Source organism: Ammodytes marinus (genome assembly GCF_949987685.1).
Source record: "Ammodytes marinus genome assembly, chromosome: 22".
NCBI lineage: Eukaryota > Metazoa > Chordata > Actinopteri > Uranoscopiformes > Ammodytidae > Ammodytes > Ammodytes marinus.
The window spans coordinates 4748569-4773912 of NC_137226.1; the positions used below are offsets into that span (position 1 = coordinate 4748569).

The 25344-nt window shown below is 42.3% G+C and overlaps 1 protein-coding gene across 2 annotated transcripts in view; it reads right to left on the bottom strand.

The window, feature by feature from the left end:
• anks1b (ankyrin repeat and sterile alpha motif domain containing 1B) overlaps positions 1-25344 on the bottom strand; it is a 206563-nt gene that overhangs the window by 43113 nt on the left and 138106 nt on the right. For both annotated transcript variants that reach the window (XM_080050738.1, XM_080050736.1), the window contains 5 exons: positions 17216-17883; positions 16122-16244; positions 13390-13459; positions 10929-11035; positions 1034-1132 (listed from right to left, as the gene is read on the bottom strand). In XM_080050738.1, the coding sequence (XP_079906864.1) occupies positions 1034-1132; positions 10929-11035; positions 13390-13459; positions 16122-16244; positions 17216-17883 (1067 nt within the window). The remainder of the gene's footprint in view (positions 1-1033; positions 1133-10928; positions 11036-13389; positions 13460-16121; positions 16245-17215; positions 17884-25344) is intronic.

The window sequence follows — 25344 nt, forward strand, 5'->3', positions numbered from 1 at the left end:
AGGGTAATTCATTCACTTTTATTCTGACGGTCAAAACAACCACACAGGGTTTATCGAGCTTTAAATCAACATCACACATCCTCCACCTTAAGTCCAGCATATGTTTGCCTACGTGTGTGTGTGTGTGTGTGTGTGTGTGTGTGTGTGTGTGTGTGTGTGTGTGTGTGTGTGTGTGTAAAAAAGTTTGGGGGTTGATAGGAGGACAGTGCCGACTGGAGAACAAAGTTTTCTGGGTGTCAGTGGGAAACCTGCTTATCTCTGAGCTCTTATGCAGTCCTACAGCTTTGATCTTTCTTTCTATCTTTCTGTCACACACACACACACACACACACACACACACACACACACACACACACACACACACACACACACACAGAATATTCTTTGTCTTATCCATATGTAGATTAAAGTGTGAGCAGTTTCAATTTGATATAGTGTGGCTGCTGTGATCTCCAGTAATGCTGCTTAGTGCATCTCTTTTCTGAATCCCTGGAACTCCTCTGTGTGCCTTGTTAAAATATTCTGCAGAAGAAGCAGAAAGGAACCTCACCACCCACAGAGAGTTATATAACATGGACACACATATGGAGGATGGAGGCTTGCAAATTTTATACTAAAAAAACGGATTGGCCAAAAGCTAGATAAAAGACAGAGGCTCCCATTTGTATTATGATCACCTTGTAATTGAAACTGGTAATAAAGACGTATTATGCACCTTTACAATGAACACAGATTAGGTCCCTGTGACTTGCTTAAAGGTGCTACGAGGAACTTTTAAATATTTCTGTAACCGTCTCATATTTTCCTCTGATGATCATAAATTACATGTAACAGCAAATGAGACCATCAGTGCAAAGAATGCTATTTTTATATAGTTTTTCTTAATACCTCTGTCATGGGTATACGCTCACCCAGGAACAACAGCTGGCATAGTAAAAACACTACCGCTTTTGTCCAAAGGGGGGCGCAAGAATGAACACAACCTGAAAGTTCCTTGGAGCACCTTTAAAGCACTGAGTGTTGCTGTACTGACCCTGGGCAGCAGCCGAATGGCCTGAAGGAGGCGCTGTCGGTGGGCTGAGTTGAGGATCCCGATCTCCAGCAGATCTTGGTCTTCCACCACATTGCTGCCCTGAGGAGGAGACAAGACAGAGACAAGGTTAGTGAGCATATATACAGGATTATCCCAGAGCTAAAAAATTATATAAAAATGTGTCTGCAAATGTTTTAGAATGGATCCACATAGGATGAGTTCCCTGGCAAAAACAAACAAACAAACTAAACAATATTGTAGCAATACTCAACATTAATGTTACCAAACTAAAACTAAATGGTGGTGGATCAGGCAACAGGTACTGCACTCCATAAAAAGAGGAACAAACAGCAAGTCTGTAGAAAAGTCAGGCAATTAATAAACATCATTGATTTGCAACCAGTAGGAGACCGCAAGTATATATTCTTCATTGAGACTCTGCTGTGCGCACACACGCACACACACACACACACACACACACACACACACACACACACACACACACACACACACACACACACACACACACACACACACACACACACACACACACACACACACACACACACACACACACACACACACACACACACACACACACACACACAATGTATGGGTATAGTTCAGACTTTCACCTTTAATGACTCAAATAGGAAACCTTAAGAGCCCTATCGGTCAAAGCCTGTCTCTGGAGGGTAAGAAAGAGACTGCAGACAGATAACAAAGGGGTAAAGGTGGAATGAGTGGCTGAGAGAGTGAGAGAGAGGAAGGGGAAGAATTGTGGTGAGCTCGGAGACATTCTCAGCAGAAAGAAAGGCCAACTCAGCCAGAAATATATCCTATATACTGACAGCAGGGAGAAGTAGAGCGAGGTAATCACCCAAATAATTATAAAGAATTGGCAAGAGGAGAGGAGAGGGACTGTGCGTGAGCAGCCTGGAGGCAGTGACCACACACACACACACACACACACACACACACACACACACACACACACACACACACACACACACACACACACACACCATACACTGTGTGCTGTAGGATTGAAGGATAACACTTGTCAGTCCCTCCACATCACCTTCCTGTCAAACTTTAATAACAATGATAAACATCACAAAGACGGGCAGAGGAAAAGCAGGCAGATAACAGATATATATGTGTTTGCTCCCTCAGCTCTATAGTGGACTCTGGGGACCGCTGTGTCCCTGGAAAGAGACATTTTGCCCGGAGATCGAGACATTTTAAGGCTAGATGGGAGATTGCAGTCTGCTAGTTTTCACCGCAGTATCCCGAAAAGTACATTCACAAGAGAAATCTTTTCGGCTGGTTTCAATTTTGTAGATTTAATTTTAATTTTTTTTTTGCCTACGCTTCTAGATCACCACACAGTTAATGACTAGACATCTAACATTGTGACAGGAGGGCTTTGAACTGAGAGGCTAAGCTACAAAAGTTGTGGAGACCCGACAAGCTACTTAAATGTCAAACGTGGAAGGAAAGGTGATGAGAAATGTCAGGTTGTTGTGGCTATACTGTGGAATGAAACCAAGCTTGTTAAATGGTTAATGGACTTCTCGCTTTTCACTGGTTTCTCAAAGACCCAAAGTGCTTTACATTGTTTTGGACACATTCACCCAATCACACACACATTCATACACCGATAGCAGCACAGGGTCGGGAATAATTTGGGGTTCAGTGTCTTGCCCAGGGACATTTTGACATGTGACGGGGAGACGGGGGATCGAACCACCGACCCTGCAACCGAGTGGACGACCGCCCTACCGCCCATTAACAACGTTAGTGCTGTACAACATCTCTTCAGCCCAATTCGGACGGGACTACCCTAACAATGCAGCCATACTCCTCTTCAGACTTTTGGCCTTTTTGTCAAAACAAAATTACAAGAAATCTGATGATATTTCTTTCCACCAGCTTCTAGAGGAACATATACAAACATTTATACATCTTTATAGTTCCTTTGGAAGGCCTGGCTATTTCACGGACAATTGCACACTGCCAGACACTGTGTACAAATGAAAGCCATTTGGTCTGTCCTGGCTGCCCATTGCTTCACCTTTAGCTGACATTAACGGCCAACTATTACAATGGCCCATTCTTATAGTTTGTGGTACTGGATTTTATGGATATTTTTAATGACATTCTCTTATAGGCTGCTATGTCCGAATAAGCACTCATACACTCAAACTAAGAAGCTTCTTATATTAAAGTTTTCTCCATGAAGGTTCCACTACTGGAATTGTGCACTCTTGAGCCCTTAACAGATGGAGCGATACCACTGACACAGACATTGCATCCAGACAGGACTTCAATTATAGGACCAACGAGCGCTGAAAATCAGTGCATATTTTTGTGGCTGGAATTAATACAAGAGAGGTGGTGGAAGAGAACACCCACACACCAAAAATTAAACCTTGAAAAACAGGTAGCAGCAGCCTTGCCTGTACTTTATCTTCACGTCCAAATATGCATAATCAACCTAACATCAACTAAACTACACATTTCAATCCATGAATCATTACCCTGCTGCTTACACTTTGCTCAATTAAACACATGGTCTAGTCATCCAAGCTTCATATTCTATTGATCCATGCACTCCAATCAGTTTTCAGTTTGTTTCTGGTGAACCTTATGCCCCCCGGCAGGCTCTTCACCATGATGAATGAAAGTTTAAAATGTCAAGATACTTTGGTCCCAAACGCCCCATAACAAGTGAGTGATGTTGCTGCAGCAGGATTCTTTGTGCGACTCTATCTCCAGCAGGGCTCTATTATAGTCTGTCCCTGTACTGACTTTAAAAATTAAGGCAGCAGCAGTATATTGGGCTTACTGTGTGGCTAAACTTACCCTGTGTTCCAATCCCCATACTTTCTGCTATTTAGTATGACAGTAAAAAGATGTAGGAAGCCCCAATTCTTGTGGTCAGATTTAGTGTGCTTATAAAATACCCGGATGTCGTCTATTACATCCTGCCCAGATTTTTAGTGTTGAAATCAGCATGCTATTTGGGCGATTCTGACCCACAATCCGGTGAGCACCGGAAGTGACGTCACATCGACGGAGCCTCCGTATGAAAACAACCCCGGGATGCGACGGATATAAAAGCAAGAGGCAAGATCAAAGCGCAATGTTATGATAAATAAGTAAAAGTATATCCCAATTGTATGCCTATACTGCATGCTAACTAGATACTTTGTATGGTCAGATGTAGTATGAATAGAGAAAGGAAAGAGTATGCGATTTGGAACGCAGCCTTATTCTTTCCACATTCCCCTCGCAGATCACAGGTCAGCTCCCAGGATGATTAATAGAGTGCAGAGCAAAGCCAGAGCAGGAGTAATGACTGCTAGTGTCAGCCTGGAGTAGATTTGAAGGCTTTCAGTAGATTTTTGGGGAGATTCAGAGGGATGACTAATTGCTCCTTGTTGTAGATCCTGATACAAAGACATGGGGTTCATGTTCACAAGATAAAGGTCTGTTCTTTCTTTATCCAAACTCTATCGTCTCCCATTTGTCTTTCTGTCTTAACACTGTCCCTGCTTTCCAAATCACATACTCTTTATATTATCTATTGTCAAACTATACTTTTGATCCATGTGTGTGTTTTTTTCTGATTTCTAGCATTTGTTTTGGATGAATTAATGTATTTGTTATTACCACTGTAGGATGTATGTACAGATGTCGGTTGAACTGTTGACTATAATTTACCAGTGTCGAAAACTCAATAACATCCTAATCACACTTTTTTTTTTAAATGAGAGATTCAATGTTTTCCTAGGCTGAGCACGTTCTCCTAATGCCTACATTCGTTATTTTATAATATCGAAGTAAACCCTGGGTCTGTGATAAACGAAACGGAGATATAGAGCTATACAAGTCCATTTACCATACCCTGTCATTGTATATTGCATGTGTATGATCCAAATACTTGGTATGCAGCACTAGTATGATCACTAACGATCCATTTTACTGGTGTTCAGCGTCCGCAATGTGAAAAAAAAATGATTTTGCCATGGCCTTTGATTCCCTTGTGAAAGTTCAACCGCGCTTCTTAAAACAGCTGCAGTGTGGGTCACGAACACAGGACTTAAAACGCACACACAGTGGCAAGGGGATTGAGGCGTGCATGAGATGGAGCAACAATTGAAATTCAGTGATGGTCGCGTGGCCCATTATAAATGCCAACAGCCTTAGGCGTATTGAACTACAAATCACTCTGTGCACACTTTATCTTTGGCTCTTTCTTAGTTCTCTTTCCTTTCATGCCTGTGTTCAACCCCGTCGCCTTTTCTCTCCAATATCTCGGCCATTCCTCATCGTGCTGCTGTCAGAGAAAATGTCCTCTTTACCCGTTTATATTGTGATATCTCTCTTCTCTCTGTCATCACTTGCACTTTCGGTGTGTCCTTTCAAATTCATTTTTGTTTCCGTACAAACCTATTGGTGTATAGGGGTGTGTATCGAGGTTCAATACTTTTTCGGTACCAACGGAAATGCCTCAGTACCATGGACTATCGAAAAATGTAGGGTTTTGAAATGTCTATTATGGAAAAATGCAATCGATCTAAAGGTGTAAAAGTACTGGTGATTGGCTGTGTGGAGCTGCAGTGTCACAGGAGATAGGGAATTTGTGATAATGTGACGGCAGTTACTACGATTGTCGCTAAGTTAAAGTTTGATATATTTATTATATTTTGTATTATATATTGTATTGCGTAGTCTAGGTATCGGTATCTATCAATATCGAATTGTTTTATATTTTATAATTACATTTTATATTCATAACTACATTCTCTTTTAGAGTAATACATTCCTGTATGGGAAGGATTAGAGGCTCTAACCTTTTGAATGAAGAATCCAATTTACAGTTGGATTCAAATTAATTTCACTACCCTCGCGGCTGCCCTTATCAACCGCTGTGTCTTAAGCATGCGCCACACGACATCATGCTTTATCTTTTTCGTTTTTCTGCTATCTATCTGTCACTGTACGCCATGTTCATTCTTGTAATTCCATGTACCAACCCCACTCTGCTCCTAGCTTTGTCTTTATCAACTAGCTTCTATCTATCATGATAAAGACTTTTGCATTATTTGTATTGCCATTCATATTGGTTTGCAAGAATTTGTTTGTGTGCCTCAGTGTTCCCCCCACCCATATCACTGTATGTGCCTACAATCCACTGTTAAAGGTGCTACGAGGAACTTTCTAATATTTCTGAAATTTTTCTCTGATGATCATAAATCACATGTAACACTAAACAAGACCACCAGTGCAAGCAATGCTATTTCTATATAGTTTTTCTTAATGCCTTTGTCATGGGTACGCTCACCCAGGATCAAAAGCTGGCGTAGTATATACACTACCGCTTTGGTCCAAAGGGGGTGCAAGTGTGAACAAAAACTGATAGTTCCTCAGAGCACCTTTAAGTGGTTGGATATATGACTTTTAATATCGTCCCATATCTACTTTTCTTTGTCCAGCTCTCTCTCTCTCTCTCTCTCTCTCTCTCTCTCTCTCTCTCTCTCTCTCTCTCTCTCAATTATGTATGATTGAAAAATGGGTGTGATTAGTGTCCGTCCAGTGTCCTTCATATTAAAACACTGTCTCCATAACAACCGGTCCGCCCCTTTTGCTATCTGTCCATCTCTCTCTTGCAGAAAGCACTTGTCCTCTATGTGCTGCTTAAGGTGAATGGACACACCCACACTAATGACCATCCCATTAGTGGCCAATGGTAATGGTACGATTGGATGCAATGTCTGCATACATTCCTACATAGGACATAGTGCCTTTTTGAGCTGTCCCCTGATACAGATTGGATCTGAGGTCAAATTCATTGGCCAATCCAATCAATTCTACGGATGAACTTGAAGTGGACTTGAAATGGAAAGAATGAATAAAACAACATTTAATCTCTTTTAATGGGCTGAAATCTGAGTGGTTCTGAAATGAATTTGACCCAAGACTCTCCTTGAAGGAATCCACAGCCAACAATCAAAAAGGAGAGTCGCAAATATCAACGCCATCTAATCCCACCGTAGCCTGCTTCTTCAACCGCATTAATATCAATTTGTGGACGCTACTGAGTGTCACCAAGGTCGGAAAACATTAACCCTGCGTTCCAAATAGCATACTCTTGATTTGACCATCAACATAATCTACTTAGCATTTACTTATTTATTTCCTTATAACATTGCGCCTTGACCATCTTGCTTTTATATCCGTCGCATCCCCAGTTGTTTTCATTAAGGAGGCTCCACTGGATTGTGGGTCAGAATCGCTGATTTCAACACTAAAAATTAGGTCCGGATGTAGTAGACATCCGGGTATTTCTAAGTATACTTAATCTGACCACAAGAATTGAGACATCCCAAATCTTTCTTTCTACCATACTAAATGGCAGAAAGTATGGGGATAGGAACGCAGCCTGTATATCTTCCCATTAAGTCATAAAAACATTAAACAGAGCTTTAAAAGCGCCAATCTGCAAAGAGTGACACAAATGAAATAAAAACTTGAAACAGAAAAATGACCCGCAGAAAAGGCCCAGTCACAAAAAAAAGGGACTTTGAAGTCGCCATGTTTGCGGCGCTGTTTCATCTCAGCTCTTTTCTACATTAATTGTATCCAAAGGCATTACAGAGAGGAGACTGATCCGCCGAGAAAGACTTTAAGACAAAGTAGGGACGGAGTCTCTCAGAAGTGCTGCCAAAATCAGTTAGCGGACGTTAAATAGCAGCAAATGAGAGTAAAGTACGTTGGTATGCTGATATGATAGCATGTGTGTGTGTGTGTGTGTGTGTGTGTGTGTGTGTGTGTGTGTGTGTGTGTGTGTGTGTGTGTGTGTGTGTGTGTGTGTGTGTGTGTGTGTGTGTGTGTGTGTGTGTGTGTGTGTGTGTGTGTGTGTGTGTGTGTGTGTGAGTATGTGTGTGTGTGTGTGTGTGTGTGTGTGTGTGTGTGTGCTTGTGTAAGAGGAATGAGTGTAAAAGACTGTGAGTGGTGCACCAGGGGCCATTGCGAAATGAAGAAAATACATTTTTAACTAAAAATAAATGCTGATTATCAAACAGTGTGACAGTATGTGCAACATTAGCTGGCACAGAGCTGCTGCAAAGGGGTTATTTTTGAAGACATCTATCTACACATTTATTTTATTCATATCCGACAGCTATCATTTAGAGTGTGAATAAGATATAAAATTAAAATCTGAGGTAGTTGTTGTTATCTGGTGACATTTTGTGGCGAAGCAGCCCGCAGGTAGGGCGGTCGTCCAGGGTCGGTGGTTCAAACCCCCTGTCTCCCCGCCTCATATCTAAGTGTCCCTGGGCAAGACACTGAACCATAAATTGCTCCCTATAGTTAGTTTGTAAACCCTGCGTCGTAGCTCCTGCTATCGGTGTATGAATGTGTGTGTGAATGGGTGAATGTGTACAAAACATTGTAAGGCGCTTTGGATCTGTGAAAAACCAGGGAAAAGCGCTATATAAGTGGAGTCCATTCAATTGGTTAGAATTACTGTATAATTTTAAAAGCCACCCTCTGTTTTTGTTTTTTGGCCCTCCTGCTTTACAGTTGTTACAGTCTCAAAGCTGTAGTCATTGTGTTGAAGCAGGCAGTCGTTAGCATAAAAATGGCTCTGATAATCCCTTTTGTACACAACCTGCCCAGCACCAAAACAGAAAAACAGACTAAGTTAGCGATTTGCTGGTGAACACATTAGAGATTTAAGCAGTTTAACCGTAAAATATTTTCATTGGGAAATGGAAATAAAAATAAAAATCTGAATAGAAGAGTGAACATTGAGAAATGTTTTTAAAAATTTCTCCGGAAACACAACACTTGACGTTGATTCATGTCTGCTACTGTAGGTGTTTGAAGGTGTTAAAATTAAAAAAATGTAGGTAGCATTTTGCCTAGATATAGATTATGGGCTGAATAATTGATATTCTTTAATACCTGTGAACTGGATATGAAACTGTAAGGAATCTGATGTATTACCGTACACTCTGTAAGGAGACATTCCATGTGCTCTGAATATGACCACTGTTTAATGCATTTATTATGTGCATTATTGACTTTTTTTGTGTATGCTCTGGCAATTATTTTTTCGATCGATACATTGCAGCAATAATATAACGTTGTATTGAATTGAGCTGAAAGAAGGAATGAAGAAGGAAGGAGGATGGGAAAAGAAAAGGAGGAAGGAGGAGATTGTGCTGATGTGGTTTGTATCATCACACACACAGACAGACACACACACACACACACACACACACACGCGCAAGTTAAACACAATTACTGCCAACTACTGTCTTTCTAAAATGATATAACTCATACTTAAGGATGCTTGTAAAATGTGTCCAAAAACACAAGGAGACAGATTTCCTCCTGTTGCCGAGGTAACCAGATGAACAAATGCAGGTCACAGTGAGACTGGACCTCACATGTATTTACATGGATACATACATGCAAACCTATGCACTCTGTTAGCTGACCTCATGTCAGAAAGCAAGCTTTAATTGCCTTTCCAAGTGTACAGGAATAAAGCAGCTAGCAGCGTTCTCTCAATGGGAAAATATGCAGTATAGAATACACATTCTCCTCTACTGTCTTGTAAAATACTTTATGCTATTAGCCCCAGTCTTTTAAGTCCCCTAGGATAAACCCCAATATATATATATCTCTCTGTGTTGCCCTCATGGAGATATGAGCAACAATCTTCAACTCTAATAAACTCATCCAGTCAGCATCCCTCTCCCTTTCTGCCTCTGCTGCAGTTTCACTACATTTTCCTGCAATTCACTTCTCTTCTTTTTTTCCAACTTTATCAATTACCCTCTCTCTTCCTGTGGATCTAAGTCTTATAAAACCACACACACACACACACACACACACACACACACACACACGCACACACACACACACACACACACACAAGCAGTCACGCACGCACACGCACGTTCACACACACAGCCACAGAAACAGACACAGAGACACACACACACACCAACATCAAAAGAATGAATGAATGCAAAATGACCAGCGAGTGTATCTCTCTTTCCTCTTCCATCAGTGGAGATGAAGGGATCAGGGTCTGATCAAACATCCCACTGCACAGGGCTACAGGTGGGTTGCATTGCCACCTTTCTAGTCCCATTTGTGCATGAAAAATGAAAAAAAACACAAAACAGGCATGGTTTCTGTGAGCATATTAAGCCTAGTGTGAGCATCATGTACAGCCTATTTGTGTGCAGCCTCGATTGCTGCAAAAAAGATGTGGCGTAGGATTTCTTGTGTGCGTGGGAGGACCTCACATGGCATCAGTGAGGGGGAGAGGAGAGGATACAAAGCGGAGGAAATCCAGTAAAAACGAAAGGGATCAGAGAGAAAAGGAGAAGAAAATACTACTAAATGGTAAATGGAAGCCCACTTATATAGCTCTTTCCCTGGTTTTTCACAGACCCAAAGCGCTTTACATTGTTTTGTACACATTCACCCATTCACACCCACTCACACATTCATACACCGATAGCAGCAGCTACCACGCAGGGTGCAAGCTAACTATCGGGAGCAATTTAGGGGTACAGTGTCTTGCCCAGGGACACTTTGACATGGGGGAGGATGGGGGATTGAATCTCGCTAATCAGTGCGAAAGAAAAACAATAATTATGAGCTAAACCCCAAGGGAGAGATAACAGGGAGATGGGACACACACACACACAACACATCCAATACAAAAAATCACAAGGGAATAAACACACACACACACACACACACACACACACACACACACACACACACACACACACACACACACACACACACACACACACACACACTTTTGCATATATTAAACAACAAACACACTTACCATGAACTGGACATTGTCGAATCCGTTGGCCAAGAGGTGGTTCTCGTACTGGACCAGGCCGATGGAGTCCAGCCACTGGCCCACGGACTGCATGGGGCAGCGGGGACCTATGAGAGGGTGCAGGGGCAAACGCTTCAGCAGGGAGTAGCCGTCCACGCGGTAGCACCGGCAGTCAGGCTGAGACAGCTGACACTGCCACATCATGTTGTGGCGGGCTAAGTGGCTATCGAAGGAGCCCGCCATGCTTTACAAAAGGGGGGACTCTTTTTTTGGCAACACAGGAGGTGAGGCAGGTAGAGGTAAAGAAGGGGGGATAGGTGAAGAGATAAGGAGGGTCAGGAGGAGGAGGAAGTGGGGGAAGGCTAGGCTCGAGGAGGCATGGTGAGCATGGATGGGGTCAGCATGCAGACGGGTTGCAAGCAGGTTAAGTGGGAGACTATACGGCTTCTAGATGATGCACCCCTCTCTCTCTCTCTCTCTAGCTCTCTGAATCCAGCCAGAGGAGGAGCAAGAGAAGGGGAAGGGGAGACAAGTTGTATCCAGAAAAAGAAGCTTCCGTCCTGGGGGTTAAATCCTGTCAGCGATGTGAGAGTGGAGGTATAGATCCGCAAGCAAAAACCAAAAAAAGAAGCGAACGAGCTGTGAGCGTTCTGTTGCGCACAGCACTGCACAGCGCAGCAGCAGCCGCTTTTTCTTTTTCAGCTGTTGCGCTTGCTTGGCTGCTCCCTGGAGCGTGTGTGTGTGTGTGAGTCTGTGCAAGTGTGTGTGTAGAAAAGAGAGAAGGGGAGAGAGAGAGAGAGAAAGAGCGAGAGCTGCCAGCGCTGGAGATTTCTTTTTATCAAGTACTCCCACTCATCTGTATGCTTCTGCAGCCTCCACTCTCTCTCTCTCTCTCTCTCTCTCTCTCTCTCTCTCTCTCTCTCTGAGCACTGCCTTCCTCCCTCATTCCCTCTCTGTCTCTGTCTCTCTGTCTCTCCACCCCTCTCTCTCTTTCTCTCTGTCTCTCCCCCTCTCTCTCTCTCTCCCCTCCGTCTACCACCCGTCCCTATCTTTTTCTCAGTTTGTTGATCATCACCCTCTACATATATCTGGCTTGCTCTGCTGATAATAGCGATCACAACAGCTCCTGCTTCTTTTGTCTGCAAGGAGCCCATGCAGCTCCCACACACACACACACACACACACACACACACACACACACACACACACACACACACACACCACGCGCATGTGTGCAGCATTATCTATATGTACACGTTTGTAGTTGTGTAGTGTGTGTGTGTGTGTGTGTGTGTGTGTGTGTGTGTGTGTGTGTGTGTGTGTGTGTGTGTGTGTGTGTGTGTGTGTTGTTGTTAGTGGTGGTGTTGGTAGCTGGCTTGACACAAACAAGATTTTCGCCCTGTGGTAACCATGGTTAGCAGAGACTTTTGCCTTGGTGGATGGAGGGAGGGAGGCAGGGGATGGGGGAGCCATTAGAGAGCCAGGGGGTTACCAGCGGAGCATTCAAGGTACGCAGGTGAACAAATTGGTGAAAAATCCCCCAACAACAACAGGGATTTGACGGGCATAAGAAAGTCCATAAAGCAGAATCACCCAGCCACACCAACTCATACAATAGAAAGGATAATTGTGGTTTATTATAATTTAGGACAGGTGTTGTTTTCGTCGCTTTTTAAGCTATCATTCCTATTGTTGATGATGAATAGAGCTTTGTCTGGGCTACTAGGAATCAAGCCTTCAGTTATAAATATTATCCAGTTTTTTCACAAGAAAAAAGAATGGATTAGCGGAAATAAAATATTTTCAATTGTATGTGTTTTATTATTTAAATTAATTTTTTAATTACTATATTTCTATTTCCACTAATACAAAGGAAATCCAATGTCTGTTGCTTTCTGAGAATCTCCTAGAGCGAAAATAATTTTAAATGTAATCACTGTTAATTCCAGTTTCCGGACTTAAACATTGGTTCAAATTTGACACACTGCACTTGCCAAGTCTTTTTATTTTTATTTCACTGATCTGTTATAACTCTGGTGAGTTCAGTATTGGCATATTAACCCATATCAAAATGATAGCAAAAACCTACCAAAATAAGACCCAACTTAAGATAAACCAGATTTATTACATTTATTATAGATTTAATTAGGCTATATTGTACTTTCACCCATTTAATTTTAATTGCTGCCACTCTTCACCACTGTGTAAATGTTTCAATAGTTTTTTTTTCTCTTCACCTGTTGTTGTGTATTTGATGTATTTGCATTGAATATTTTGTATGTATTGTTGTTTTTCATTTGAATTTGTTTTGAACTCGACGTCATTGTAAATGAGGGTCACCCCTCAATTGGTCTCTCGAGGATAAATAAAAGTTAAATGAAAAAAATGAAAAATCCTCCCAAGTCAAATTCACTCACACGGTCGCCCACACATACAGTACCAACTTGTGTGTGTATTTTACCTGAGGTGTCCTCCTTGATGTCCAATCCGCTGCCTATCCCCGCCCCAATGGAGCTCATAATCTTGTCAATCTGAACGGAGAGAGAGAGACACAGACAGAGAGGGAGAGGAAGAGAGAGAGAAAGGGAGACACAAAGAGAGAGGGAGAGACAGAGAGTTAGATAGATCCACAGCACGTACAAGGGATAGTCACTTCCCAGTAATAAGGCTAACCCTACTATTTATGGATTCAAGTGCCCCATCTGTCTGTCTGTCTGTCTGTCTGTCTGTCTGTCTGTCTGTCTGTCTGTCTGGCTGTCTGGCTGTCTGTCTGTCTGTCTGGCTGTGTGTATGTCTGTCTGTCTGTCTGTCTGTCTGTCTGTCTGTCTGTCTGGCTGTGTGTATGTCTGTGTGTCTGTCTGTCTGTCTGTCTGTCTGTCTGTCTGTCTGTCTGTCTGTCTGTCTGTCTGTCTGTCTGGCTGTGTGGCTGTGTGTATGTCTGTGTGTCTGTCTGTCTGTCTGTCTGTCTGTCTTGTCTGTCTTGTCTGTCTGTCTGCATGCTGTTGATCGGTCATCCCTGATCGTGCTGCTAACCACTGACCTATCCATCCACCTGTCATGGCCGCCTGCTCATCACGGGTCAGAGAAACCTGGCCTTGCTGCAAACTGATTCCAGACCAGCGTTTATTTAAAGGCCAGGTCAAACAGACTGGTTCAAAAGCTGGCAGACCGTGACACTGGCCTTGGAGCAATTTGTCTGCAGCGGACAAAACACTTCTATCCAAATGTACAAAGTATATGGAGGCTAACTGGAGGCTAAACATTCACTGTACGTTGATGTAGGACAGATGATTAAAGCTGCACTAATCAAATCATTTTATAGAATGGGTTAAAAGAGTATGTGGATACTGAAAGAAAAGATCATTTGGAGGTTAAACCCACTGTGAATGCAACAGAAATGTTAATAACTTCTATTTGACAAAGGTAAACATTAAAAAGATCAACAAAGGACAACATGCTGTCCTATGGAACTATCCTCCACACGACTGTAGTTTCCTAGATGAAAGACATCTTTGGTGGTGATATAAAAAAAATAAACTCTTTTTGAATGATTATCAAACAAATGTATCTTCCGGGCTGTTAATTACAATATCAAATAGCCTAACCAGCATCACACAAACTCAGCTATTTCCAAGGTAAAAGCCAGATTAAAGCACACATTTGTAACAACATGAATTGCGCCCCGTAGCACTAATGAGTTCGGATATCTTCAGATCATCGGTGGTGGTTGGATGTCCCTCATGACTAACAACGCAACTCCTACTCACAGGCAAGAGCTGCAAATAGATCAACTTTGTTATCTTTTTTTCTTCTGAAATCCCCGTGTATATATATATATATATATATATATATATATATATATATATAAATATATATAAAAAAACACCGTCTCCCCCGAAAGCATATTATCTCCTAGTTCCAAAGCACACAATGAAACAGAGAAGGTCACCTTAATTGCTAGGAATTATGGGGGAAATTCCATATGGTAATTCATCACCATCAGCAAGTTATTATGAGCTGCGTGCTAGAATTAATGAACATGCTGATTTGAACAGGCGTGCACAAATGGACTTTTCTTACTCACACGCACTAGCATTGTTTGAGGGACCAATTAGGAGTCACCCTTTAAAAATAAACTTAATCTCCAGGGGGTGTACACGTGCACAGCACACGCAGCAATTTGCATAAGTCGGTGTTTTTGGTCAAAATCATTGTATATCTCCTCACGATCCGCTACCGGTCCGTACTGTGTGTGCACTGGAAAAAAAGCTACAAAATACACAGCCTAGGCTCTGTAAACTGGTATGCAAACAAAGGCTATGTACACAAGGGGGGGGGGACACCGTAGCTAGCAACATGCCTGTTTTAAGAGCCTTTGTATGAACACCAGTACAGACATGTAGTGGATCGTGAGGAGATATTCACTGATTTTGGCAAAGGGTGATTTTGACAACAAGCGTTCTCCAGAATCACTGACTCCACCTTTAATATAGCTAGACCGCAACACACAGCCACCCTCTTGACCTGCGCTCTCTATCCTCCATAACAGAAAACTGATAGAAAAATACCACTGTCTGTCATCATATCACATCTCCCTTGCTGCTCCACTGCCAGTTACAGAAGGAGAAATCAATGTAGGAGCATGTTGAATCAGCACAGGCCTGCGTCTGCACCACAGGAGCTGAGTTGATTTCTAAAGCAGGAACAAACTGACGCAGTAGACTGCTCTGAGGGCAGAGGTTTCCACCCCCTTCACAGATGATTCACTTGCAAATTGATTTTTAATCAATTTTAGTGCGTGTGTCATGACATCAAAGTAGAGCCAGTGATCAGCCTGGGCGGTGAAAAGATGACGTGTGTGTGTGTGTGTGTAGCTGTCTGTAAAATGAAACACCATAACAACTTTGTTAAAGGTGCTACGAGGAACTTTTAAATATTTCTGAAACAGTCACTAAATATTTCCTCTTATGATCATAAATGACATGTAACAGCAAACGAGACCATCAGTGCAACATTTTTATTTTTGTATAGTTTTTCTTAATGCCTTTGTCATGGGTACGCTCACCCAGAAACAACAGCTGGTGTTGTAAAAACACTACGAGGGGGCGCTAGAATGAACACAAACCAAAAGTTCCTCGAAGTACCTTTAACATCTATATACTGCATATCTATTATCTATACATGTCTCCTTACCTCTTCCCACTCAGCAGTGAAGGAGGGTGTTCTCTCAAGTCTTCCCCCCGGGCTGGCTGCCTCTCCTGGGTTGGGACTTCCAGGGCCCTGGCCTCGAGATCCAGACCCCCAACCGTGCTCCTCCTGGACAAGACAAAATAATTATAATTTGTTTTTAAAGATTGTTTTTTGAATGCTTTTATTGAAATGGGGCAGAGAGGGGAATGACATTCAGAAAACGACCACGGGCCGGTTTCAAACCCGTGGTCTGCTGCTTCTGAGGACTGAGACTCTATGGGGGGCGGGGGGCACTCTAACCACTAAGGTTTCCAAATATTTTACCAAAATAATATGGACATACTAAAACAGTTCCCATTAAAGTTTCCTCCATAACGAAGCATCCCTCATCAAACCGACTAGGGATTTAGCTTGTGATTTATTTACTACAAATGAAAGCAGAAGTTGTAGCAGAGCAGAGAGCACTGTGGCCCAGATTAGTGAGTTATCTAATCGGTTGGACTGGTTTCTGGGCCGTTTCTGAATTCAGTTTGCATGATACAGCAAGATACCACCAGAAACCACCTCCACCACGGGCTGCATAATGCATACAGCTGAATATTTACAATGAACGCCTTTGCTCTCATGGCTCACCCAGATGTCAGTGTTACACAAAACTTTTAGAAAAGGAGAAACTTTTCTATAACTTTTTAATAGAAGAGGCTTTTATAATCATCCTTTACCTCTTACATAAATGTCTCATAGGAGCGAGAGAGTTTTAGAGAAAATCAAGATTTTTTTTAAAAGTTTTGACGTTTTGCAACATAAATGCCGGCCCCGTTTTATAAATCATGTTCATGTTAAAGGTGCACTATGTATCTTTGGGAATGTCAGAGAAGTGAACCAAATTATATTGATATTTATTCAATACTAAGAATTATATGTAGAGTAAATACGTTATGTAAACAAAGTGCAGTCTAAACAAATCCCCCTCCCCTAAAACTGCATAGTGCACCTTTAACACTTTGAATACACATAAATAGAAGTAATTTTAGGGGAGATTTTAGAAAAAGCAAAATGGAAAATCTCAGCCCAGAAATATCCAGGCAACGACTTACTTGTATGGGCGACACTGCCACCAGGTTGGAATCAGACTTGGACAGAGACTTGTTGAGCTGCAGGTCCAGCACACTGCGGGGCATGGACCTCATCCTCCCCAGGGTGCACGCTCTCTCTTCGTACCCGCCTCCCGATGCACCTCCCTTGGGCACGCCACCTGTAGTCTGGGTCCCCCCCTGGAGCTCTGGAACGTCTCCGTTTTGACCCGAATGGTTGTAGGAAGATGGCGGGCGGTCGAGGGTAGCCCAGGCACGAGTTTGTTTACCCGCTTTCTCGCAGTTTGTCCTGGGTAGGGCTGCCTGGTCCTGGTTGACCCTGGTGTGGAAGATAGTCCGGTACACCACCTGAGGTTTCTGGGGGTCGCTGGTGCTCGTTTGAGGCAAAAACAAATCGCTATCTGTGACTGTGGGCCTAGTGGACAGGGCTTGACCGGGTCCTTTACCCCCGATTACGATGCTTAACTCTGGGGTCTGCAGCAGGCCGCTCTGGGTGTCTGTGGTGGTGGTGGGGGCATATTTGTGTGTCTTGGGGCCGTAGAGGTGGTAAGGTGTGTCAGGGGGTTCACAGGCTGGGGAGGATCCATGGAGCAGACCGGCAAACTCCTCAGGGATGTGGCTCTTCCTACGGTCCACGTCCAACAGAGAAGAGGGAGGAGGGGGCGCCTCGTCTGCAAGGACACACACACAAACATTGACTGATTAGAATTTAATCATACCGTTTTATATAAAATGCTCCTGTCATAACAAAGATACACAGTCATTTACTTATGTGAATGTAATTATTTAAAGGTGCTACAAGGAACTTTGAAATATTTCTGAAAGTCTTATTTTTCCTCCGATGCTCATAAATGACATGTATCAGCAAACGAGGACATCAGTGCAAATAATGCTATTTTTTTCTTATTGCCTTTGTCATTTTGCTTTCATCCAAAGGAGAACATCATCAACACAACCTGAGTGTTCCTTTAATCCACTTTTTAAGCGAAGCATCGGAATAGTAGGCTACTTTCAGTGTACAGCAAAATGTTAAGTACAAAACAGAACAGAGAGAGAGAGAGAGAGAGAGAGAGAGAGAGAGAGAGAGAGAGAGAGAGAGAGAGAGAGAGAGAGAAAGAGAGAGAGAGAGAGAGAGAGAGAGTGAGAGAGAGAGAGAGAGAGAGAGAGAGAAAAAAAGCGAGGCGGCTAAAAGACAAAATTAAAATTAAAAATTCTGCAAAACAACCTAAGCTGCAGTTAGGAAGATAAGAAAGAGGGTAATACATCTTCTGCCTCCCTGTTGAGAGGATGTTTGTTGTTCTGAGGAAAAATTAAAAGAACGACTTGGATTTTACATCTCTGCTCCTCCATCATCCTGGTGCCAGAGTGTGTGTGTGTGTGTGTTTGGGTGTGTGAGTTCATGCATCCCTTGTGCATGTGTGCGTGAACATATCGGGGCAGAAGTTCGTGCACCAGTGACTGTTTTCTTTATCTTTTGTTTTTTTAGGTAACACTGTTAGAGACACGCTCACTGTCTGCGTGCAGTGGGGTGAAAGCTTAAACTTTTTTCAGAATAATTATTCTCAGAAAAATAGAGAGTGTGTGTGTGTGTGTGTGTGTGTGTGTGTGTGTGTGTGTGTGTGTGTATGTGTGTGTGTGTGTGTGTGTGTGTGTGTGTGTGTTTGTGTGTGTGTGTGTGTGTCTGCTTGAATGCCTATGTTCACATGTGCCAAACAAGCTACACCTGAGGGCCCACGAACGATTGCCTTGCATGTTAAAATGATGTCGCCGTCACGATACTAGATGCAAACTAATAGTTGCATTATTTATTGTAATCCTACCGTGATTATTTATCACACTTCAGCAGAGCAGAGAGACACCCTCAGAGTGACTCATTATGATACATCTTCAGCGTTGTACAACGCAGCTGATTTGTAATGTGTAATATCAGAGTATGTACGTAGTGGCATCAAGTGGTGAAATGTCTTGTTTGCAATGTATCTGTCCACCTTTTATTTATAGAAGCTACGGTGGCCTTCAAGGACAAGCTAGTTAGTAAAGATGGCATCATCCACCACTGCCTCAAGTCTTTCCACTATATCAAGTGATGATGTGAAGAGGTATTTAGTTGTTCATTCTATAGTATTTATTTTGTATAGATACTATACAGTCTGGGAGACCGTTCTAATTTTACACACAGCACATTCAAGTGTATTTGATTAGTATGCAATTCACTAGAAGCTCTTTAATGCCACGTTTTGTAATACAGCTTTTCACACACACATATACATACACACACGCACGCGAGCACACACACACACGCACAGTCTCTCTCAACAGTGTCACAATCACTTGAATGAACACATACTTCACTGTCTAGTCATCCGTCTGGCCACATTTCACATATGGCACATTTACATGATGTGCGGCGAGAAAAAAAATAATCTGCAAAATGTCACTTGGCTGGCTTTTGTGAGAAAATCCCAGAAGAGTGATGAACTATGAATCTGTCATGGCTTTTGAAAACACAAGACGCTCAAGCTCCTCTCATGGTGAAAAATATCTCGATAAGTTGAAATGTATGAACATGGGTATTTCTAATGGAGAGCCCATTTTGTGTTGTTTGGATTGGGAACGCTTCAATGCTGTTGGACACATTAATCGAAGGCCAAATAATGTCGGATATAATAGATTAAACCACTGTATTTAAGAGCCTGGGACACACACAAAGGGTCTACTTGAAAACTTGAATATTGTGTCAACTGCTATTTAATTGCCCACTCTCACCCACACTCGAATTTGGGAAAAGAGACTTCAGGCGAAGATTGCCTCGAAATACATTCTATTTGGTTTTGTGAATACAGATTCCCCAATATTTTTAAATTAGTTACAAATTATGAAAGAGTAATTTATTTAAATGGTAAATGGACTTGACTTATATAGCGCCTTCTAGCCGATTTTTTCAGCCCCAAAGCGCTTTACATATTTTACCACATTCACCCATTCATACACCGATGGCAGTAGCTGCCATGCAAGGCGCTCTCTGAACCATCGGGAGCAATTTGGGGTGTTTTCAGTGTCTTGCTCAGGGACACTTCGACATGTGGCGGGGAGACGGGGGATCGAACCTCCGACCCTGCACTCCAGAGGCGATCTCCCTACCCACTTCGCCACTGCCGCCCAAATAGGCTATATACTGTCGAAAATAAGTATACTGTCAGTCACGTCATTTTTATTGCAGCCATTCTACATCGCTGTCTAAATGTTTAATGTCAAATCTTGAATCTTGATGTATTTTCTTTCTTTTTACTATCTCTTCAATGCAATTTCTAATGTCTAGTCTTGATGTGTTTTATGCCCCTGTAGAGCACTTTGAATGGCCTTGTGTCTGAATTGTGCAATAGAAATAAACTTGCCTTTTCTTCAATTTTATAGCACCTCATGCTTTATGCTGGGTTCAAAAGGTACATACATAAAAAAGCCTTTAACAGTCTTAAAAACATGACTCAACCTCCAGCTGTACACGGACTAAAACATGCCATTAATTCCTAAAAGCTCTGATGACTAAACCTCAAACATAATCGCAGAATGAAGGGAGGGAAGGGGGGGGGGCTAAGTGGCTGAAAGATCGGCATAAATACACAGCATGTCCACCTCTGTCCACACAGTTCTTTACTTCTCTTCTCTTGCTTTTGCCTTGTCTCCTGGGTGACTAGTACACTTTGATCATACTCAATAGACCTGACCATTGACACATATGGCAATGTCAATCAATTCCGTGATATATGGATTGGCTTTACAACAAAAATAAAATGGTCAATTATGCTACACTTGCTATTCAAAAATATACCTTAAATCTTTTTTTTTTAAGTCAGAATAAACACACAAGGAGCATTTTTGGAGATAATTTTAAGCAATGTATAACATGGATAGATGAGATAACACAAACAATTCCTACATTTTGACTGTGGCCATGAAGGCATCGCTGACTCACAGCAGTTAATGTTTCATTTACACCCAGCAGCCCTGCCTTGCGTAGTCTTTTTGTACTCCTTAATCACGGCGTCTTTGCTTTTTACTTTTTATTCACTTTTTTCTTTTTTTAAGATGAGAACCGTTCGACCAGGTGAGCCCGTAAGTCGCTATGGCAACAGAGTGCCAGCATCTCTTGTCATTTCAAAAGGAAATGTGAGGAGGGGGGGGGGGGGGGCTGAGTGTCATTGGCCTTCAGGAAAGCGGGCAGAGACAATTTAACACAGCAATCAAATCTGCAGGTTTGTTTTTTGTTTTTGTAAGCAAAAAAAAAAAAATGAAATCGCCGAGGCAGAACGAAAAGGTATGAGGAGATAAGAGGCCATAGGGAAAGTTACATGCAAGATTTTTTGAAACATATTTGAGGTAAAGATAGAGAAATAACCCAGACAGTCAGATGAGCCCATGATGAGAATACTGACACACGGCTTGTATCAGCCTAATTAGAGGACAGACACTCACGTAGGCTGCCTTTCTGCCTTTCTATCAATACTCTCCTCTTTGTGTGTGTGTGTTTGATTATGTGTATGGCTGTGTTTACATGTGTGTGTGTGTGTGTGTGTGTGTGTGTGTGCTTCTTACCTGGGCATCCAAGTCAATATCTGCTCAAACTAAGGACGTATTGTGCACACACACACACAGTATATCACTACTTCTGCTGAAATGCCGCGAATGAATCAGCTGACAAAAAAGCTGCTGCTTCACTCTGCATACGTGCCTGCATTTGTATGGCGAGACTCTTACGCAATATAAAGACACACACACACACATAAACACACACACACACACACACACACACACACACACACACACACACGTAAGTGAATCAAGTCGTGGCATGCAAAAGCTCAACTGAGAAAGGGAACGGAATTTGGATAAGTTGTGTTCACCTCAGGACAAACCGCCATAGCAATGAATGCCGGTGTTCGTGCAACAGATAAATATACACATTTTTCTTCGATACTTGTCTGTTTAAAAGATATAGAATTAAGTATTTAAAGGTGCACTATGCAGTTTCAGGGGCGGGGCATTTGTTAACATTTGGAGAGCAGTTAGTTCATAAAATCTTAGTATTGAATAGTTCTATCATCGTAAATTAAAAACTACATTATTTTGGGACCCCTTTAACCAAATGTAAGACTACTGTAGTATGCTTGTAAACAACAGTGTGGACCCTGCTGCTGTAAACAACAACAGTGAAACATAACTGTTCAGGAGGCTTTCGAACTTCAAACAGTTTTCCAGGGAGTAGAGTTTGTTTATTCACTTATGAGAATATACCTTAGAAAATGTTCACTTCTCCTGAATGACCCAGAAGTTACACACTGCACCTTTAATAGTAAAATGATCAATGAGTGTCTCTGGATCATCATTCATTGTCACCAGAAGGCTTCCAGTAAAGGCAACAACTCAATTCACACTATTGATCGAGTGACTGATGCAATGGTGTGTCAAGTTGTCACTCCCTCAAGTTGATGAAGTGTCAAGAGTCCAAACCTCAGCTGTGTATATCCTCCCTACACCCTCCTGTTAGTGGAATACAGGCAGGAGATGGGGTGTCCATTAAATGCAGAAGGTAAAATGGTAAATGGACTACATTTATATATCGCTTACTTAACTGTTTTGTACGAATAGGCATTTGGTGTCACAAACCTTTTTCACGGCAGACATTTTTTAACTGGCTACTGCAGCAAAAACTCAAGTGTAACTAATAACTTAAAGTAGGCCAAAGGATCAAAGGCCTGGACCTTTGAGGCATTATTAACACTATTTACTCTGGTACTTATCCTGCTGGGACATGTTTTTGGGAGCAAATACTGTCTATTTTGAGTGTACTACTTATTTCGGTAGTGTGGCAGATAAGGCGACTCAATAACAAATGAAAACCTTCGCTCAGCGTCTAAATCCATGAAAAGATTAATCTGGTGGAAGGCGAAATGACATGTCATCACAGTTAAAAGCGCTGAGGAGAGATGCAATTCATACTGTATTTCTATCTTTAAAAGGGAGAAGGCTAAATCTGCTGTCCCTTCTTTTGCTTTCACAGGAGATTTAAAGACATGTTAAATTAGTTTGATAATAAATGTTTGATACGCCAGTGGGCCGACACCAATGGCTTCTTGGCCAGCATCAAGGATGTCTGAAGGAAAAAATATTTGGAAGAGAGAGGGATGGAGGGAGGAAGGGAAAAGAGGAGAGAGGGATGGAAGGAGGGAGCTTGAAAAGTGAAAAAGTGTTTGTGTGTGTGTGCGTGTGCGTGTGCGTGTGCGTGTGTGCGTGTGTGTGTGTGTGTGTGTGTGTGTGTGTGTGTGTGTGTGTGTGTGTGTGTGTGTGTGTGTGTGTGTGAGAGAGAGAGGAGGAGGGGCTGTGAGATGATCAAACTGGAGCTGGGGGAAGATTAAAAGTTGAACGTTTAAAAATAGGGCCAATAGTCAGACACATGAGGAAGCGAATGTAGAGTTTGAATGAGGCGATCTGACTGAGTTGAAGTGGAGGAGCAAATGAGTTATGGAGAGGAAAAACTGTAGCAATATACAGCAGGAGCGGAAAAAGTGGAAAAGGCTTGACGAATAGCAAAGAGGCTCAGGGAAAGTGAGTGGGCGAGCCGGGAGCGTATAGCATTGACTGACAGGCAGGTAGAGAGAGAGAGAGGGAAAGAGAGAGAGACAGACAGGGAAAGGGGGAGAGAGAAGGGAGAGGGAGAGAGGGAGACAGAGAGTGAGAGAGAGAGAGAGAGATGGAGAGAGAGAGAGAGGGAGGGAGGGGAAAGTGGCTAGAGAAATAAGGGAATGACAGAATGAAGGATTGAATGACTGCGGGGGGGGGGGAGAGAATTGAGAGTGTATGGATACAAAACTGGAGGTTGTATCTCAGAATTGGAGGGAAAAGAAACTGGGATGAGGGGGTAAAGGCTTGATCTGTCAGAGGAAAGGCATTTAAGTCATCACAGTAGCGCTCTACTACAACCAAAAGTTATATCAAAAACCCAATAAAACTTTTTGAAAAGCCGAAACTCATGAAATGATTGAAATTCCCATTAAAATAAAAATGATAGTCCCATGCTATTAAACCTGCAGTGTGTAGAATTTTGGGTTTTATTTCCTAGCAGATTTTGTAGAAAGTAATTATAATATCCATAAGTACATTTAATTTAGTGCATAATAGCTGAAAAACATGTTTTGAATTATTTTTTTTCCCTTAGAAAGGGTCTCATATATGTCCATATTTCTGCATATTTTGGACCATGGCCTAGTGCCGCCATCTTGAAAGTGTCATAGTTGGAATGTCATCGTTGCATTGTTTAAAATTTAGAATTGTTCTTGTCCTTGAAGGCCACTGTAGCTTCTGTTGTTATTCTAAAGGGGTGGGGTTACCCAGGGAGTGTTGCATTCTAGAACTTTGTAGAACTTTCTTGATGATGTCATATTACACACTGCACCTTTAAATGACAGTAACATTAACAAACTTCTGCAAGAAGATGTGAAGAGATGACTCACTGAATTCCCTTTTTTTTTAACACACTGCACCTTTAAGTCCTTTAAATCCCTCTCTCTTTTCTCTCCCCTCTCTCCTGCCTCACCCCCTTTTGGGATTCACTGATAAAATGGAACCGCTGGGTAACACTGGCACCCCAACCAAGCACAGTATGTTATAACGTCTCTGCACATAAGATAAAGTGAGACAACGGAAAGAAAGAACAGCTCTAACCTGCCTGATAAGACCAGCAAGATCACCAGCAGCTTGCCTCCTCAGTACCCCACTCTTTGGGATATCTCTATCAAACTAGATCAGAGCCTAAGGATGTGGTGCTATTGGCTGACACTAAGCTCCACCGCGGGGTTGGTAGGATGGCCTAGAGCAGGGGTGGCCAACCAGTCAGAGACAAAGAGCCACATTTTTTACTGTGTTACTGCAAAGAGCCACATCGTACACACGGGTACACACAGTGGCGATTCCAGGAAATTTTGACTGGGGGTGGCCAAGGTGGGCCACAGAGTTAGAGTGGGGTGGCCATCGCACCCCTGAATGAATAGCATGTGATATGCTGTACAACCAATTCAAAGATGATTTATAATCCCAAATGCCCAAATCATGTTAGTATCCATTGTAATGTTTGTCAG